The sequence below is a fragment of the Oncorhynchus keta genome, unplaced genomic scaffold (assembly GCF_023373465.1).
Source record: "Oncorhynchus keta strain PuntledgeMale-10-30-2019 unplaced genomic scaffold, Oket_V2 Un_scaffold_24390_pilon_pilon, whole genome shotgun sequence".
NCBI lineage: Eukaryota > Metazoa > Chordata > Actinopteri > Salmoniformes > Salmonidae > Oncorhynchus > Oncorhynchus keta.
Window position 1 is genome coordinate 126,066 of NW_026290879.1, and position 18,103 is coordinate 144,168.

Below are 18,103 nucleotides of genomic sequence, written 5' to 3' on the forward strand. Positions count from 1 at the left end.
CAACGTTCTGTTAGCTGGTTCAACGTTCCGTTAGCTGGTTCAACGTTCCGTTAGCTGGTTCAACGTTCCGTTAGCTGGTTCAATGTTCCGTTAGCTGGTTCAACGTTCCGTTAGCTGGTTCAACGTTCTGTTAGCTGGTTCAACGTTCTGTTAGCTGGTTCAATGTTCCGTTAGCTGGTTCAATGTTCCGTTAGCTGGTTCAATGTTCTGTTAGCTGGTTCAATGTTCTGTTAGCTGGTTCAATGTTCTGTTAGCTGGTTCAACGTTCCGTTAGCTGGTTCAACGTTCTGTTAGCTGGTTCAACGTTCCGTTAGCTGGTTCAATGTTCTGTTAGCTGGTTCAATGTTGGTTAGTCTGGTTCAATGTTCTTCTACAGCTGGTTCTACCCAGGTCTGGTGTTTCATTCTCTGGTGTTCTACTACCCAGGTCATTCTACACTCTGTGTTCTACTACCCAGGTCTGGTGTTGGAGATCATTCCACACTCTGTGTTCTACTACCCAGGTCTGGTGTTGGAGATCATTCTACACTCTGTGTTCTACTACCCAGGTCTGGTGTTGGAGATCATTCCACACTCTGTGTTCTACTACCCAGGTCATTCTACACTCTGTGTTCTACTACCCAGGTCTGGTGTTGGAGATCATTCTACACTCTGTGTTCTACTACCCAGGTCTGGTGTTGGAGATCATTCCACACTCTGTGTTCTTCTACCCAGGTCTGGTGTTGGAGATCATTCCACACTCTGTGTTCTTCTACCTAGGTCTGGATCTTCTTCATGTATTTTCTGATGTTTAATCAGAGACATTAGATGGGAGTATCTCTTCTCACATTGATCACAGCTATGAGGCTTTCCTACTGTGTGTGTTCGCTGGTGTTGTGTCAGGTTGCTTAAAGTAGCAAAACTCTTCCCGCAATCAGAGCAGTGGTAATGCTTCTCTCCTGTGTGTGTACGCTGGTGTGATATCAGTGCACTCGAGGTGGTACAGCTCTTTCCACAGTCAGAGCAGTGGTAAGGCTTCTCTCCTGTGTGTGTTCGCTGGTGTGTTATCAATCCGCTTGAAGTAGAAAAGCTCTTCGCGCAGTCGGAGCAGTGGTACGGTTTCTCTCCGGTGTGTATTCTCTTGTGTACGGTCAGGTTCGCTGATTGAATGAATCTCTTCCCACACTGATCACAGCAATAAGGCTTTTCTCCTGTGTGTGTTTTCTGATGTCTTATCAGCTGGCTTGAGGTAGCAAAGCTCATTCCACAGTCAGAGCAGTGGTACGGTTTTTCTCCCGTGTGTATTCTGTGGTGTGTTGCCAGGCCTCCCGCCTTAGCAAAACTCTTCCCACATTGATCACAGCTATGAGATTTTTCTCCTGCGTTGATTCTCTGATGTCTTTTAAGTTCTGTTGAATGGATTAATCTCTGCGGGTGTTTCTTGATGTGTTCTGACGTGGAGAGACTCTTCTCAACCTCGTCAGCATCATGTTGTTGTTGAGGCTCCCCGGAGGACCCAAGATAGTCACGTCTCTCTCCTGTTTGGACAACAAAGTCACACAAGTCAATATAGTGAATTATTTTACAACCTTTTTTTTTTCTTTTTTTATAATAACCTTTAATGATCCATTTACCCACTTCCCCAGTCAGATTAACTCACGGATACCAGTTTGAACAAGGAGAACCATTCACTTCCCCAGTCAGATTAACTCACAGATACCAGTTTGAACAAGGAGAACCATTCACTTCCCCAGTCAGATTAACTCACGGATACCAGTTTGAACAAGGAGAACCATTCACTTCCCCAGTCAGATTAACTCACAGATACCAGTTTGAACAAGGAGAACCATTCACTTCCCCAGTCAGATTAACTCACAGATACCAGTTTGAACAAGGAGAACCATTCACTTCCCCAGTCAGATTAACTCACGGATACCAGTTTGAACAAGGAGAACCATTCACTTCCCCAGTCAGATTAACTCACGGATACCAGTTTGAACAAGGAGAACCATTCACTTCCCCAGTCAGATTAACTCACAGATACCAGTTTGAACAAGGAGAACCATTCACTTCCCCAGTCAGATTAACTCACAGATACCAGTTTGAACAAGGAGAACCATTCACTTCCCCAGTCAGATTAACTCACGGATACCAGTTTGAACAAGGAGAACCATTCACTTCCCCAGTCAGATTAACTCACAGATACCAGTTTGAACAAGGAGAACCATTCACTTCCCCAGTCAGATTAACTCACAGATACCAGTTTGAACAAGGAGAACCATTCACTTCCCCAGTCAGATTAACTCACGGATACCAGTTTAGACAAGGAGAACCATTCACTTCCCCAGTCAGATTAACTCACGGATACCAGTTTAGACAAGGAGAACCATTCACTTCCCCAGTCAGATTAACTCACGGATACCAGTTTGAACAAGGAGAACCATTCACTTCCCCAGTCAGATTAACTCACGGATACCAGTTTAGACAAGGAGAACCATTCACTTCCCCAGTCAGATTAACTCACGGATACCAGTTTGAACAAGGAGAACCATTCACTTCCCCAGTCAGATTAACTCATGGATACCAGTTTGGACAAGGAGAACCATTCACTTCCCCAGTCAGATTAACTCACGGATACCAGTTTGAACAAGGAGAACCATTTACCTTCCCCAGTCAGATTAACTCACGGATACCAGTTTGAACAAGAAGAACCATTCACTTCCCCAGTCAGATTAACTCACGGATACCAGTTTGGTCTCTGTGTCCAGTATTGAAGGACGTTAGTGGTAGATTTGCGAGCTAATCCGTTAGCACAGTGACTGGAAGTCTATGATATCTGCTAGCATTAACTAATAGTACTAAACTAATAAGACAGTCAAGTGATGAACAGCAGTAGCGTCTATTTATTTTAATTGTATTTATTTCACCTTTATTTAACCAGGTAGGCTAGTCGAGAACACCTTTATTTAACCAGGTAGGCTAGTCGAGAACACCTTTATTTAACCAGGTAGGCTAGTTGAGAACACCTTTATTTAACCAGGTAGGCTAGTCGAGAACACCTTTATTTAACCAGGTAGGCTAGTTGAGAACACCTTTATTTAACCAGGTAGGCTAGTTGAGAACACCTTTATTTTATTTAGAACACCTTTATTTAACCAGGTAGGCTAGTTGAGAACACCTTTATTTAACCAGGTAGGCTAGTTGAGAACACCTTTATTTAACCAGGTAGGCTAGTTGAGAACACCTTTATTTAACCAGGTAGGCTAGTCGAGAACACCTTTATTTAACCAGGTAGGCTAGTCGAGAACACCTTTATTTAACCAGGTAGGCTAGTTGAGAACACCTTTATTTAACCAGGTAGGCTAGTTGAGAACACCTTTATTTAACCAGGTAGGCTAGTTGAGAACACCTTTATTTAACCAGGTAGGCTAGTTGAGAACACCTTTATTTAACCAGGTAGGCTAGTTGAGAACACCTTTATTTAACCAGGTAGGCTAGTTGAGAACACCTTTATTTAACCAGGTAGGCTAGTTGAGAACACCTTTATTTAACCAGGTAGGCTAGTTGAGAACACCTTTTTATTTAACCAGGTAGGCTAGTTGAGAACACCTTTATTTAACCAGGTAGGCTAGTTGAGAACACCTTTATTTAACCAGGTAGGCTAGTTGAGAACACCTTTATTTAACCAGGTAGGCTAGTTGAGAACAAGTTCTCATTGACAACTGCAACCTGGCCAAGAATAAAGCAAAGCAGTTCGACACAAACAACGACACAGAGTTACACATGGAACAAACAAACATACAGTCTATTATATAATAGAAAATGTCTATATACAGTGTGCGCAAATGAGGTAGGATAAGAGAGGTAAGGCAATAAATAGGCCATAGTGGTTAAATAATTACAATATAGCAATTAAACACTGGAATGGTAGATGTGCAGAAGATGAGTGTACAAGTAGAGATACTGGGGTGTAAAGGAGCAAAATAAATCAAAGAAATAACAGTATGGGGATGAGGTAGTTTGGGGGATGGGGATGAGGGATGAGGTAGTTACCACAGGTGGGACTCAAATTAAGTTGTAGAAACATCTCAAGGATGACCATTGGAAACAGGATGCACCTGAACTCAATTTCGATGTCTGTCACAGAGCCTTTGTTGTAGAACTATGAGGAAGTCAAGGCAGGTCTTTTATACATCTATTGTTGCCTGGAGACTGCTGTTGTTGGCTTCTGGGTCAAAATACAACCACCTGGGTCTCACCCAAACGACCCAGAAGGCTAGAGGGTATACCACCTGGGACTCACCCAAACGACCCAGAAGGCTAGAGGGTATACCACCTGGGTCTCACCCAAACGACCCAGAAGGCTGGAGCGTATACCACCTGGGTCTCACCCAAACGACCCAGAAGGCTGGAGCGTATACCACCTGGGTCTCACCCAAACTACCCAGAAGGCTGGAGCGTATACCACCTGGGTCTCACCCAAACTACCCAGAAGACCGTCGGCTTTCTCCAATTTCGCTCCAGTAGCTCTTCACTTCACGAGCTCAGGGCCCGGCCCAGAATGCATCTGTCGTCTATTTACGTGCTTCTATTATCCCCTTAGTCTACTGTCATGGAGTTCACTCAAATATTTTACATATAGAAACTGATAAAACACACAGGTACAAAATCAAAGTGACTTACAAAGATGAGGACCAAGAGCAAGAGAGGAGTGTGGTGATGGACTGAGGACCAAGAGAGGGAATGTGGTGATGGACTGAGGACCAAGAGCAAGAGAGGGAGTGTGGTGATGGACTGAGGACCAAGAGAGGGAATGTGGTGATGGACTGAGGACCAAGAGCAAGAGAGGGAGTGTGGTGATGGACTGAGGACCAAGAGAGGGAGTGTGGTGATGGACTGAGGACCAAGAGAGGGAGTGTGGTGATGGACTGAGGACCAAGAGAGGGAGTGTGGTGATGGACTGTCCACAACTAAATAATCTGAACAGACACGTATCCCAAAAGCAATGGTGGTGTAGATTACTAGATGCACATGCTAAAAGAATGGAATGAAGTAGGTAGATAACTAAGTGTGTCATTGTAGCAAAGTATTTATAAACCAAAAAAAAAATCTGATCTCTTAAACGGTTAGTTAATTTTGGTTTTATTATCTATACTATAGGCCATAATTGATTTTTGGCCCAATAGGCCTGGCATTTTCCCACGTTCAAGGAGCGCTTTCCGTTTTGATTTTTGCCTAAAAACCTTTAGGCCTATCTATAGAAAAATCTCCAATCTGCATCTCTGCCTGTCAAGAGTGACCAAATGGGTGTTTCGCATCCCCAGGGGCTCTGCATTTCTGCCCAGCCTGTCAAGAGTGGCCTGAAGGGTGTTTAGCTTCCCCAGTGGCTCTGCATGTGTGGAGAGGATATTCTCCAGCCACCATCGCATGAGCCTGAAGCCCCAGACTGGCCAAACTCGTGTTTCTAAAAATGAATTCAAAGGCACTAAGTCACTAGTTTTCCCCATTTATTTTCTATTTAACTCACAGGCTATAGGCTATACAGTTCAGACTGTAATGATTTAATAGAACAAAATGTTGTTTAAAATGCTGAGCGTATTTCTTTGTTGGCTATAGCCTTGAAATAATTAAAATAATATAACCTACATTATTTAATTTTTTTAAAGAAAGTTTAAGTTCATAAGTTCTATTCTTCAAGAAACAACGGCTATTTATAGTCCAAAAACAGATGTAGGAACTGAAGATTGACCCTTTTGAAATCACACATCAGTTCAACTGCAGATGTTGTGACCCTGTTCTGAAGACTTACTGGTGTTAATCAGGTCTCCTGTCTCCTCCTCCTCTTCTTCCTCCTTTTCAATATGACAGTCATCTCCTCTTTCACTCCAAAACCCGCATCCTCCTCTTTCTTTTCCTCCTCTTCTTTTACAGTCACATCCTCCTCTTCTTCTTCTTTCACTCTGATCGGGTCTTCCTCTTCTTTCACTGAAACGTCTTCCTCTTCTTTCACTGTAACAGCCTCTTCCTCTACTTCTTGTTTTACTGTAACAACCTCCTCTTGATTCTCCTCTTTCACGACAACATTCAGCCACAGACCCTCTTTCTCCGTCCAGCAGACCTCCTCCTCCTCTTCTTCTTTAACAAGAGGAGAGCTTAGTGAACTCATGGTCAAGGATGATAGCTAGCTAGTTAGCATTAGCCACTAGCCTTAGCCTACTAGCCTAAGGCCAATTTATCAAACCGGGCTACCTGACTAATAACAACAGAGTAAATGTTAATTTAAACGGGATAAGACGACAAAAAGTGTGTTTAAAATACAGTGGTTAATATACACCGAAACCATGTAAAGAGCTTTAATATTTTCGTTTTTTAAAATTTGGGCTAGCAAGCTACCATAGTAGCCGTGTTGTTGTTGTTGTTGAAGACGCCGTCCACTAGATTATACGTCACACCTGCGACACCAAATCAATGATCCACATCCGCTGAACGGAAACCAGTTGATTTTATTATCGAGACAACAACAAAAGTGAATCACTTTCAATTATTTTTTTTTTTTCAAGTATAACAAAAAAATATATATAACGTTACAACATACAGTACAATAGTAATGATACTTATAGTTGATAAATTCACTTTCACGGTGATCACTTGAAACAATGTGTATCTTTTACACACACACACTCCTGATAGGTAGGAAAATTGGATAAGGAGTTGATTAATGCAACATACCAGTACACACACACACATGTAGGCCCCCCAGTACTAAACACATGTAGTGGACTGATTCTAGCAGAGCCAGGGGGTTTTGTAAGATGTTTACACACAGAAAATAATCCTGTAAGGCACTGTGTTATTTTTGAGTTTGCTCAATTTCCCCCAAAAAGAATAGAGAGGCGTTCCTAATTATATATAAAAAATAAAGTGCATTTCTTCATGTCAGATTTGTTTGTTGTTGACATTTGTAACAGATAAACTATCTCCCAAATAAATGTTTTAACTGTTACTGGGGTTCATATCTTGTAAAACGACAGGGGGGGGCAATTTGAATGTCATGCTTATTGTATTACTTAAAAGTGGAACATCAATTTAACCTCTTCGGTCTAAGGGGCGGTATTTTGACGTCTAGATGAAAAGTGTGCCCAGAGTAAACTGCCTGCTACTCGGGCCCAGGAGATAGGATCTGCATATCATTGGTAGATTTGGATAAAAAACTAAGTTTCTAAGTTTCTAAAGCTGTTAAAATATTGTAAGTTAAAACCACCATCCCCCCCAAAAAACGTCATCCCACCACTGATTTCAATGGCTGTTAAACCCCCCAAAAAAAAACGTCATCCCACCACTGATTTCAATGGCTGCCACTTTTATAACAGGGTGAAATGGTTTCCGCTTGCAGTTCCTAGGGCTTCCACTAGATGTCAACATTATGTTATGTGATGTGATGGGTGCTGTCCAGACTTGCAGTTCCTAGGGCTTCCACTAGATGTCAACATTATGTGATGTGATGGGTGCTGTCCAGACTTGCAGTTCCTAGGGCTTCCACTAGATGTCAACATTATGTTATGTGATGGGTGCTGTCCAGACTTGCAGTTCCTAGGGCTTCCACTAGATGTCAACATTATGTTATGTGATGTGATGGGTGCTGTCCAGACTTGCAGTTCCTAGGGCTTCCACTAGATGTCAACATTGTGATGTGATGGGTGCTGTCCAGACTTGCAGTTCCTAGGGCTTCCACTAGATGTCAACATTATGTGATGTGATGGGTGCTGTCCAGACTTGCAGTTCCTAGGGCTTCCACTAGATGTCAACATTATGTTATGTGATGTGATGGGTGCTGTCCAGACTTGCAGTTCCTAGGGCTTCCACTAGATGTCAACATTATGTGATGTGATGGGTGCTGTCCAGACTTGCAGTTCCTAGGGCTTCCACTAGATGTCAACATTATGTTATGTGATGTGATGGGTGCTGTCCAGACTTGCAGTTCCTAGGGCTTCCACTAGATGTCAACATTATGTGATGTGATGGGTGCTGTCCAGACTTGCAGTTCCTAGGGCTTCCACTAGATGTCAACATTATGTTATGTGATGTGATGGGTGCTGTCCAGACTTGCAGTTCCTAGGGCTTCCACTAGATGTCAACATTATGTGATGTGATGGGTGCTGTCCAGACTTGCAGTTCCTAGGGCTTCCACTAGATGTCAACATTATGTTATGTGATGTGATGGGTGCTGTCCAGACTTGCAGTTCCTAGGGCTTCCACTAGATGTCAACATTATGTGATGTGATGGGTGCTGTCCAGACTTGCAGTTCCTAGGGCTTCCACTAGATGTCAACATTATGTTATGTGATGTGATGGGTGCTGTCCAGACTTGCAGTTCCTAGGGCTTCCACTAGATGTCAACATTATGTTATGTTATGTGATGTGATGGGTGCTGTCCAGACTTGCAGTTCCTAGGGCTTCCACTAGATGTCAACATTATGTGATGTGATGGGTGCTGTCCAGACTTGCAGTTCCTAGGTTTTCCACTAGATGTCAACATTATGTTATGTGATGTGATGGGTGCTGTCCAGACTTGCAGTTCCTAGGGCTTCCACTAGATGTCAACATTATGTTTTGTGATGGTTGCTGTCCAGACTTGCAGTTCCTAGGGCTTCCACTAGATGTCAACATTATGTGATGTGATGGGTGCTGTCCAGACTTGCAGTTCCTAGGGCTTCCACTAGATGTCAACATTATGTTATGTTATGTGATGTGATGGGTGCTGTCCAGACTTGCAGTTCCTAGGGCTTCCACTAGATGTCAACATTATGTGATGTGATGGGTGCTGTCCAGACTTGCAGTTCCTAGGGCTTCCACTAGATGTCAACATTATGTTATGTGATGTGATGGGTGCTGTCCAGACTTGCAGTTCCTAGGGCTTCCACTAGATGTCAACATTATGTTATGTGATGGGTGCTGTCCAGACTTGCAGTTCCTAGGGCTTCCACTAGATGTCAACATTATGTTATGTGATGGGTGCTGTCCAGACTTGCAGTTCCTAGGGCTTCCACTAGATGTCAACATTATGTTATGTGATGTGATGGGTGCTGTCCAGACTTGCAGTTCCTAGGGCTTCCACTAGATGTCAACATTATGTTATGTGATGGGTGCTGTCCAGACTTGCAGTTCCTAGGGCTTCCACTAGATGTCAACATTATGTTATGTGATGTGATGGGTGATGTCCAGACTTGCAGTTCCTAGGGCTTCCACTAGATGTCAACATTATGTTATGGGTGCTGTCCAGACTTGCAGTTCCTAGGGCTTCCACTAGATGTCAACATTATGTTATGTGATGGGTGCTGTCCAGACTTGCAGTTCCTAGGGCTTCCACTAGATGTCAACATTATGTTATGTGATGGGTGCTGTCCAGACTTGCAGTTCCTAGGGCTTCCACTAGATGTCAACATTATGTTATGTGATGTGATGGGTACTGTCCAGACTTGCAGTTCCTAGGGCTTCCACTAGATGTCAACATTGTGTTATGTGATGTGATGGGTGCTGTCCAGACTTGCAGTTCCTAGGGCTTCCACTAGATGTCAACATTATGTTATGTGATGTGATGGGTACTGTCCAGACTTGCAGTTCCTAGGGCTTCCACTAGATGTCAACATTATGTTATGTTATGTGATGTGATGGGTGCTGTCCAGACTTGCAGTTCCTAGGGCTTCCACTAGATGTCAACATTATGTGATGTGATGGGTGCTGTCCAGACTTGCAGTTCCTAGGGCTTCCACTAGATGTCAACATTATGTTATGTGATGTGATGGGTACTGTCCAGACTTGCAGTTCCTAGGGCTTCCACTAGATGTCAACATTATGTTATGTGATGTGATGGGTGCTGTCCAGACTTGCAGTTCCTAGGGCTTCCACTAGATGTCAACATTATGTTATGTGATGTGATGGGTGCTGTCCAGACTTGCAGTTCCTAGGGCTTCCACTAGATGTCAACATTCGTTAGAAAGAGTTTCAGGCTGGGTTTTTTGGTAAAATGAGCCAGAAATTGTAGTTTTTCTAGGTGGCTCCCATTTTGTCTGTCGTGTTTTCATGCGCATGATTGAGAGCGCGTCCTTTGGTATTTTTCTGCGGTAAAGATAATAACGATTCTCCGTCTTAAATTTGATTGTTTATTTGCGTATTAGGGTAGCTGAGGATTGATTATAAACGTTGATTGACTTGTTTGGATACGTTTGGGATTCATTTTGTAAAGCATTTTGATGGAGGGAAACTGGGTGGATTATTGACTGAAGCGCGCCAGCTAAACTGAGTTTTTATGGATATAAAGAATGACTTTATCAAACAAAATGACCATTTGTGATATAACTGGGACCTTTTGGAGTGCCAACAGAAGAAGATCTTCAAAAGGCATTTATTATATCGCTATTTCTGACTTTTGTGTCGCACCTCCTTGGTTGAAAATTATTTGTTATGGATTTGTGTGCTGGGCACCGTCCTCAGATAATCGCATGGTTTGCTTTCAGAATAAAGCCTTTTTGAAATCTGACACGTTGGCTGGATTAACAACAATTTAAGCTTTATTTTGGTGTATTGCACTTGTGATTGCATGAAAGTTGAATATTTATAGTAATTTAATTTGTCGCTCTGCCAAGTTGGCCAGGTGGGACAGTAGCGTCCCACTGATCGCAAGAAATCATTCAAGTCACGATTGTGTCCCAAAGTTGATGGGCGTGTCCCCGAAGTTGATGGGTGTGTCCTGAAGTTGATGGGTGTGTCCTGAAGTTGATGGGCGTGTCCCCGAAGTTGATGGGCGTGTCCCCGAAGTTGATGGGTGTGTCCCTGAAGTTGATGGGTGTGTCCTGAAGTTGATGGGTGTGTCCTGAAGTTGATGGGCGTGTCCCCGAAGTTGATGGGTGTGTCCTGAAGTTGATGGGTGTGTCCTGAAGTTGATGGGCGTGTCCCCGAAGTTGATGGGCGTGTCCCCGAAGTTGATGGGTGTGTCCTGAAGTTGATGGGTGTGTCCCCGAAGTCACCCTCAAAGTTTTGTCAGCAACACAAAGGAGGGCCCTCCTAGTGAGCTGGTAGGGGTGAGGGGAGGGGGTACTCAGAGGTCCCTCCTAACGAGCTGGTAGGGGTGAGGGGAGGGGGGTTGGTACTCAGAGGAGCTCCCTCCTAGTAAGCTGGTAGGGTTGAGGGGGGGGGGGTTGGTACTCAGAGGAAGGCCCTCCTAGTGAGCTGGTAGGGGTGAGGGGGGTTGGTACTCAGAGGAGGTCCCTCCTAGTGAGCTGGTAGGGGTGAGGGGAGGGGGGTTGGTACTCAGAGGGTACTCCTAGTGAGCTGGTAGGGGTGAGGGGTTGATACTCAGAGGGTCCTCCAAGTGAGCTGGTGGGGGGGGGGGGGGGGGGTTGGTACTCAGAGGAGGGCCCTCCGAGTGAGCTGGTAGTTATTAATGGATTTATCAATGAAAACATGGTCAACAATACATGTTATTAATGAAAACATGGTAAACAATACATGTTATTAATGAAAACATGGTAAACAATACATGTTATTAATGAAAACATGGTCAACAATACATGTTATTAATGAAAATATGGTCAACAATACATGTTATTAATGAACCTGATTTATCAATGAAAACATGGTAAACAATACATGTTATTAATGGACCTGATTTATCAATGAAAACATGGTCAACAATACATGTTATTAATGAAAACATGGTAAACAATACATGTTATTAATGGACCTGATTTATCAATGACAACATGGTAAACAATACATGTTATTAATGAAAACATGGTCAACAATACATGTTATTAATGAAAACATGGTAAACAATACATGTTATTAATGGACCTGATTTATCAATGAAAACATGGTCAACAATACATGTTATTAATGAACCTGATTTATCAATTAAAACATGGTAAACAATACATGTTATTAATGAAAACATGGTCAACAATACATGTTATTAATGGACCTGATTTATCAATGAAAACATGGTCAACAATACATGTTATTAAAGAGCGTCTGCTAAATGACTTAAATGTAAATGTACCTGATTTATCAATGAAAACATGGTCAACAATACATGTTATTAATGAAAACATGGTAAACAATACATGTTATTAATGAAAACATGGTAAACAATACATGTTATTAATGAAAACATGATAAACAATACATGTTATTAATGAACCTGATTTATCAATGAAAACATGGTAAACAATACATGTTATTAATGAAAACATGGTAAACAATACATGTTATTAATGGACCTGATTTATCAATGAAAACATGGTAAACAATACATGTTATTAATGAAAACATGGTCAACAATACATGTTATTAATGGACCTGATTTATCAATGAAAACATGGTCAACAATACATGTTATTAATGGACCTGATTTATCAATGAAAACATGGTAAACAATACATGTTATTAATGGACCTGATTTATCAATGACAACATGAGTCTAACAGTTCTACTAAGACTAGTGTGGCTGGAGTCTTTGACCATTTTTAGGGCCTTCCTCTGACACCGCCTGGTATAGAGGTCCTGGATGGCAGGAAGCTGTGTGATGTAATAGGCCGTTCGCACTACCCTCTGTAGTGCCTTGCGGTCTGAGGCCGAACAGTTGCCATACCAGGCAGTGATGCAACCAGTGCAACCATGCTCTCGGTGGTGCAGCTGTAGAACCTTTTGAGGATCTGAGGACCCATGCCAAATCTTTTCAGTCTCCTGAGGGGGAATAGGTTTTGTCGTGGCCTCATCACAACTGTTTTGGTGTGCTTGGACCATGGTAGTTTGTTGGTGATGTTTGTTGGTGATGTGAACACCAAGGAACTTGAAGCTCTCAACCTACTCCACTACAGCCCCGCCGATGAGAATGGGGCCGTGCTTGGTCCTCCTTTTCCTGTAGTCCACAATCATCTTCTTTGTCTTGATCACGTTGAGGTAGAGGTTGTTATTCTGGCACCACACAGCCAGGTCCCTGACCTCCTCCCTATAGGCTGTCTCGTCGTCGTCGGTGATCAGGCCTACCACTGTCATCGGTAAACTTAATGATGGTGTTGGAGTCGTGCCTGTCCGTGCAGTCATGAGTGAACAGTGAGTACAGGAGGGGACTAAGCACACACCCCTGAGGGGCCCCAGTGTTGAGGATCAGCGTGGCAGATGTGTTGTTACCGACCCTTACCACCTGGGGGCGGCCCGTCAGGAAGTCCAGGATCCAGTTGCAGAGGGAAGTGTTTTGCCCCAGAGTCCTTAGCTTATTGATGAGCTTTGAGGACACTATGGTGTTGAACTGAGCTGTCGTCAATGAATAGGATTCTCACATAGGTGTTCCAGGTGGGAAAGGGCAGTGTGAAGTGCAATAGAGATTGCATCTGTATCTGTTGGTGCTGTATGCAATTTGGAGTGGGTCTAGGGTTTCTGTGACGATGCTGTTGATGTGAGCCATGACCAGCCTTTCATCGCACTTCATGGCTACAGACGTGAGTGCTACGGGTCGGTAGTCATTTAGGCAGGTTACCTTAGTGTTCTTGGGCACTGGCTGGTGCTCTCATGCATGTTTCAGTGTTATTTGCCTCGAAGCGAGCATAGAAGTAGTTTAGCTGGTCTGGTAGGCTCATGTCACTGGGCAGCTCATGGCTGTGCTTCCTTTGGGAGTCTGTAATGGTTTACAAGCCATGTCTGAAGAGCGTCAGAAGTACGATTAAAACCCATCTAACAGAACACAGAGCCGGAGTAGTACGATTCGATCTTAGTCCTGTATTGACGCTTTGCCTGTTTGATGGTTCGTCGGAGGGCATAGCGGGATTTCTTTTTAGCTTCCGGGTTAGAGTCCCGCTCTTGAAAGTGGCAGCTCTAGCCTTTAGCTCAGTGCGGATGTTACCTGTAAATTCATGGCTTCTGGTTGGGGTATGTACGTACGGTCAATGTTGGGACGACGTCCTCGATGCACTTATTGATGAAGCCAATGACTGATATGGTGTACTCCTCAATGCAATGCGGAGGAATCCCGGAACATATTCTAGTCTGTGATAGCAAAACAGTCCTTGTAGTTTAGCATCTGCTCCCTCTGACCACCGTTTTATTGATAGAGTCACTGGTGCTTCCTGCTTTAATTTTTTCCTTGTAAGCAGGAATCAGGAGGATAGAATTATGGTCAGATTTGCCAAATGGAAGGTGAGGGAGAGCTTTGTACGTGTGTATAGAGTTTTCTCCTCTTGCACATTTAACATGTTGATAGAGATTAGGTAAAACTGATTTACATTTCCCTGCATTTAAAGTCCCCGGCCACTAGGAGCGCCGCCTCTGGATGAGCACTTTCTTGTTTGCTTATGGCGGAACACAGCTCATTCAATGCTGTCTTAGTGCCATCCTCCAGCTGTTTATATACCACAGTCATAGAATACGGTTGAAAACTCTCTAGGTAGATAGTGTGGTCTACAGCTTATCATGAGAAACTCTACCTCAGAACAGCAATAGCTCTAGACTTCCTAAGATATAGTGCAGTTGTTTACAAAAATACATAGTCTGCCGCAGTCTGCCGTCCCTTGTCTAGGTAGATAGTGTTGTCTACAGCTTATCATGAGAAACTCTACCTCAGACCAGCAATAGCTCTAGACTTCCTAAGATATAGTGCAGTTGTTTACAAATATACTGCCGCAGTCTGTCATCCTTTGTCTAGGTAGATAGTGTTGTCTACAGCTTATCATGAGAAACTCTACCTCAGACCAGCAATAGCTCTAGACTTCCTAAGATATAGTGCAGTTGTTTACAAATATACTGCCGCAGTCTGCCGTCCTTTGTCTAGGAAGATAGTGTTGTCTACAGCTTATCATGAGAAACTCTACCTCAGACCAGCAATAGCTCTAGACTTCCTAAGATATAGTGCAGTTGTATACAAATATACTGCCGCAGTCTGTCGTCCCTTGTCTAGGAAGATAGTGTTGTCTACAGCTTATCATGAGAAACTCTACCTCAGACCAGCAATAGCTCTCGACTTCCTAAGATATAGTGCAGTTGTTTACAAATATACTGCCGCAGTCTGTCGTCCCTTGTCTTACCAGACGCCACTGTTCTATCCAACGTTTAACCAGCTGTATGTTGTTAGTGTCGTCGTTCAGCCACGACTCAGTGAAGCATAAGATATTACAGCTTTGAATGTCCCGTTGGTAGTTTAATCTTCTGTTCTATCCTGCCGGTGCAGCATTTAACCAGCTGTATGTTGTTAGTGTCGTCGTTCGGCCACGACTCAGTGAAGCATAAGATATTACAGCTTTGAATGTCCCGTTGGTAGTTTAATCTTCTGCGTAGGTCATCGATTTTATTGTCCAAAAGATTGCACATTTGCTAGCGAAATGGAAAGAAGTGGGGGCTTATTCGATCGTCTACGAATTCCCAGAAGGCAGCCCGCCCTCCGGTCTCTTTATTTCTCCACCTCTTCACACAGATGGCAGGTTGACCTGGAAACAGACACGCGAGGCTCTGGGCCTGTTCCCGAGAGAGCTGTTTATCAGAGTCGTCAGAGAAGAAAAATGTTTCTGCTAGTCCGTGAATAATCGCAGTCTTGATGTCTAGAAGTTATTTTCGGTCATAAGAGACAACATAAAAAATAAAAAAAAGAGTTACAAACAATGCAAATAAACAATTTAAAAAACACAATCGGTTGGGGGCCTTCTTCTCCGGCGCCATTCCACTCTGTGTTCTACTACCCAGGTCTGGTGTTGGAGATCATTCTACACTCTGTGTTCTACTACCCAGGTCTAGTGTTGGAGATCATTCTACACTCTGTGTTCTACTACCCAGGTCTGGTGTTGGAGATCATTCCACACTCTGTGTTCTACTACCCAGGTCATTCTACACTCTGTATTCTACTACCCAGGTCTGGTGTTGGAGATCATTCCACACTCTGTGTTCTACTACCCAGGTCATTCTACACTCTGTGTTCTACTACCCAGGTCTAGTGTTGGAGATCATTCCACACTCTGTGTTCTACTACCCAGGTCATTCTACACTCTGTATTCTACTACCCAGGTCTAGTGTTGGAGACCATTCTACACTCTGTGTTCTACTACCCAGGTCTGGTTTGGAGATCATTCTATGTTCTCTGGTGTAAAATCAGTTCACTCGAGGCAGTAAGTCATTCCACATACATCACAGCCGCTGGTTCTCTCTCTCTCGTGTGAATTCCTTGGTGAGATTGTAAAGACCGTGATGTTGAAAAACTCCCAAAGTCAGGGCAGCAGTGAGGTTTATTTCCTGTGTGTACTCGCTGGTGTAAAACCAAATGTTCACCCCTTTGTTAATATGTATTGGCAATACTTCACTTAATGGTGAGGCATGGAATAATAAAACATGTATCTTTTGTCAGGCTGAATGTTTGAAATATGAGGTGATTTGAGTCATGCTTCTTCAGGAGGGGAATAAAGACAATTAGCATTTGAATGCTGTGAAGAAATACTGGAGTGATGTCAGATTGTTAATAAAAATTGATTATAGTCCATTTTATTGTACTGCTTTCATGTGTGTTTATACACAAACATCTGCAACAATGATCAATTACATGTATTTTTTTAAACAAGCAGCTTTTTCAACTTGTAGAAAACCGCTGGCTACATTTTGAATGTTGAAGTGCTGCTACAATGTTAAGACATTCTACATTGTAACATCATTCAAATAATCCTACTACAATGTTAAAGCATTCTACATTGTGACATCATTAAAATACTCCGACTACAATGTTAAAACATTCTACATTGTGACATCATTCAAATACTCCTACTACAATGTTAAAACATTCTACATTGTGACATCATTAAAACACTCCTACTACAATGTTAAAACATTCTACATTGTGACATCATTAAAACACTCCTACTACAATTGATATCATGAAACAACTCCTTCATGTATTTTCTGATGTTTAATCAGAGATCTTTTATCAGAGTATCTCTTGTCACATTGATCACAGATATAAGGTTTCTCTCCTGTGTGTGTTCTCTGGTGTGAAGTCAGATGGCTTGATATAGTAAAACACTTCCCACATTGATCACAGCTATAAGGTTTCTCTCCTGTGTGTGTTCTCTGGTGTGAAGTCAGAGAGCTTGATATAGTAAAACACTTCCCACATTGATCACAGCTATAAGGTTTCTCTCCTGTGTGTATTCTCTGGTGTGAAGTCAGAGAGCTCAATATAGTAAAACACTTCCCACATTGATCACAGCTATAAGGTTTCTCTCCTGTGTGTGTTCTCTGGTGTGAAGTCAGAGAGCTCAATATAGTAAAACACTTCCCACATTGATCACAGCTATAAGGTTTCTCTCCTGTGTGTATTCTCTGGTGTCTTGTCAGATTGCTTGATGCAGCAAAACTCATCCCACATTGATCACAGCTATAAGGTTTCTTTCCTGTGTGTGTTCTCTGGTGTGAAGTCAGATTGCTTGATGCAGCAAAACTCATCCCACATTGATCACAGCTATAAGGTTTCTCTCCTGTGTGTGTTCTCTGGTGTGAAGTCAGATGGCTTGATATAGTAAAACACTTCCCACATTGATCACAGCTATAAGGTTTCTCTCCTGTGTGTGTTCTCTGGTGTGAAGTCAGATGGCTTGATATAGTAAAACTCCTCCCACATTGATCACAGCTATAAGGTTTCTCTCCAGTGTGTGTTCTCTGGTGTATTTTAAGTTCTGATAAAGATTTGCAACACTTCCCACAGTGAGAGCAGCAATGAGGATTCTTCCCTGTGGGTCTCTGCTGGTGTTTCTTGAGGAGTTCTGATGTGGAGAGACTCTTCTCTGCCTCTTCAGCATCATGATGTTGTTGAGGCTCCCCAGAGGATCCACGATAGTCACGTCTCTCTCCTGTGTGAACGACAAAGTCAGTAATTTGTCATTGTCGTGAATGTTTCAATGTTTTTACAAACTTTGACAATTTTCTTCTACCATTAATAAGACAGTCAAGTGAACAACAGTCAGTACTTGTCTTCATTTTTCACACAGTCAATTATTTTATTCTTCCAATAAATTATTACAGTTGCTGAAACATTAGGCAGTGATCCAGACGACTTTAGGTCACCAATATTATGATGGTTATTATAATATAGAGGGAGAGAG

General features: G+C 42.8%; 2 protein-coding genes across 2 annotated transcripts; both read right to left on the reverse strand.

Annotated features, from left to right (window-relative positions):
* Positions 1–426: 426 nt before the first annotated feature.
* On the reverse strand, positions 427–13,887 carry LOC127928244 (zinc finger protein 418-like). Its single transcript, XM_052515368.1, has 4 exons — positions 13,876–13,887; positions 10,676–10,971; positions 5,788–6,113; positions 427–1,516 (listed from the first exon to the last, which is right to left on the reverse strand). Exons 1-4 carry the CDS (start codon positions 13,885–13,887, stop codon positions 729–731), a joined length of 1,422 nt encoding a protein of 473 aa, XP_052371328.1. The 3' UTR covers positions 427–728.
* Positions 13,888–16,454: 2,567 nt separating this feature from the next.
* On the reverse strand, positions 16,455–17,873 carry LOC127928245 (gastrula zinc finger protein XlCGF17.1-like; the record flags this gene model as incomplete). The annotated part of the gene is made up of 1 exon (XM_052515369.1): positions 16,455–17,873. A coding segment is annotated over one exon (996 nt), but the record flags the coding sequence as incomplete, so codon positions are not given.
* Between the last annotated feature and the right edge of the window lie 230 nt (positions 17,874–18,103).

Excerpts from the sequence above, each read along its gene's own strand:
- LOC127928244 (XM_052515368.1), bottom strand. Across the intron at positions 6,114-10,675 it reads ATCAACTTTGGGACACAATC|AAGAAGAGGAGGAGGAGGTC; the intron begins GTGACTTGAATG and ends CTCTTGTTAAAG. Across the intron at positions 1,517-5,787 it reads AGGAGACCTGATTAACACCA|GAGAGAGACGTGACTATCTT; the intron begins GTAAGTCTTCAG and ends TTGTCCAAACAG.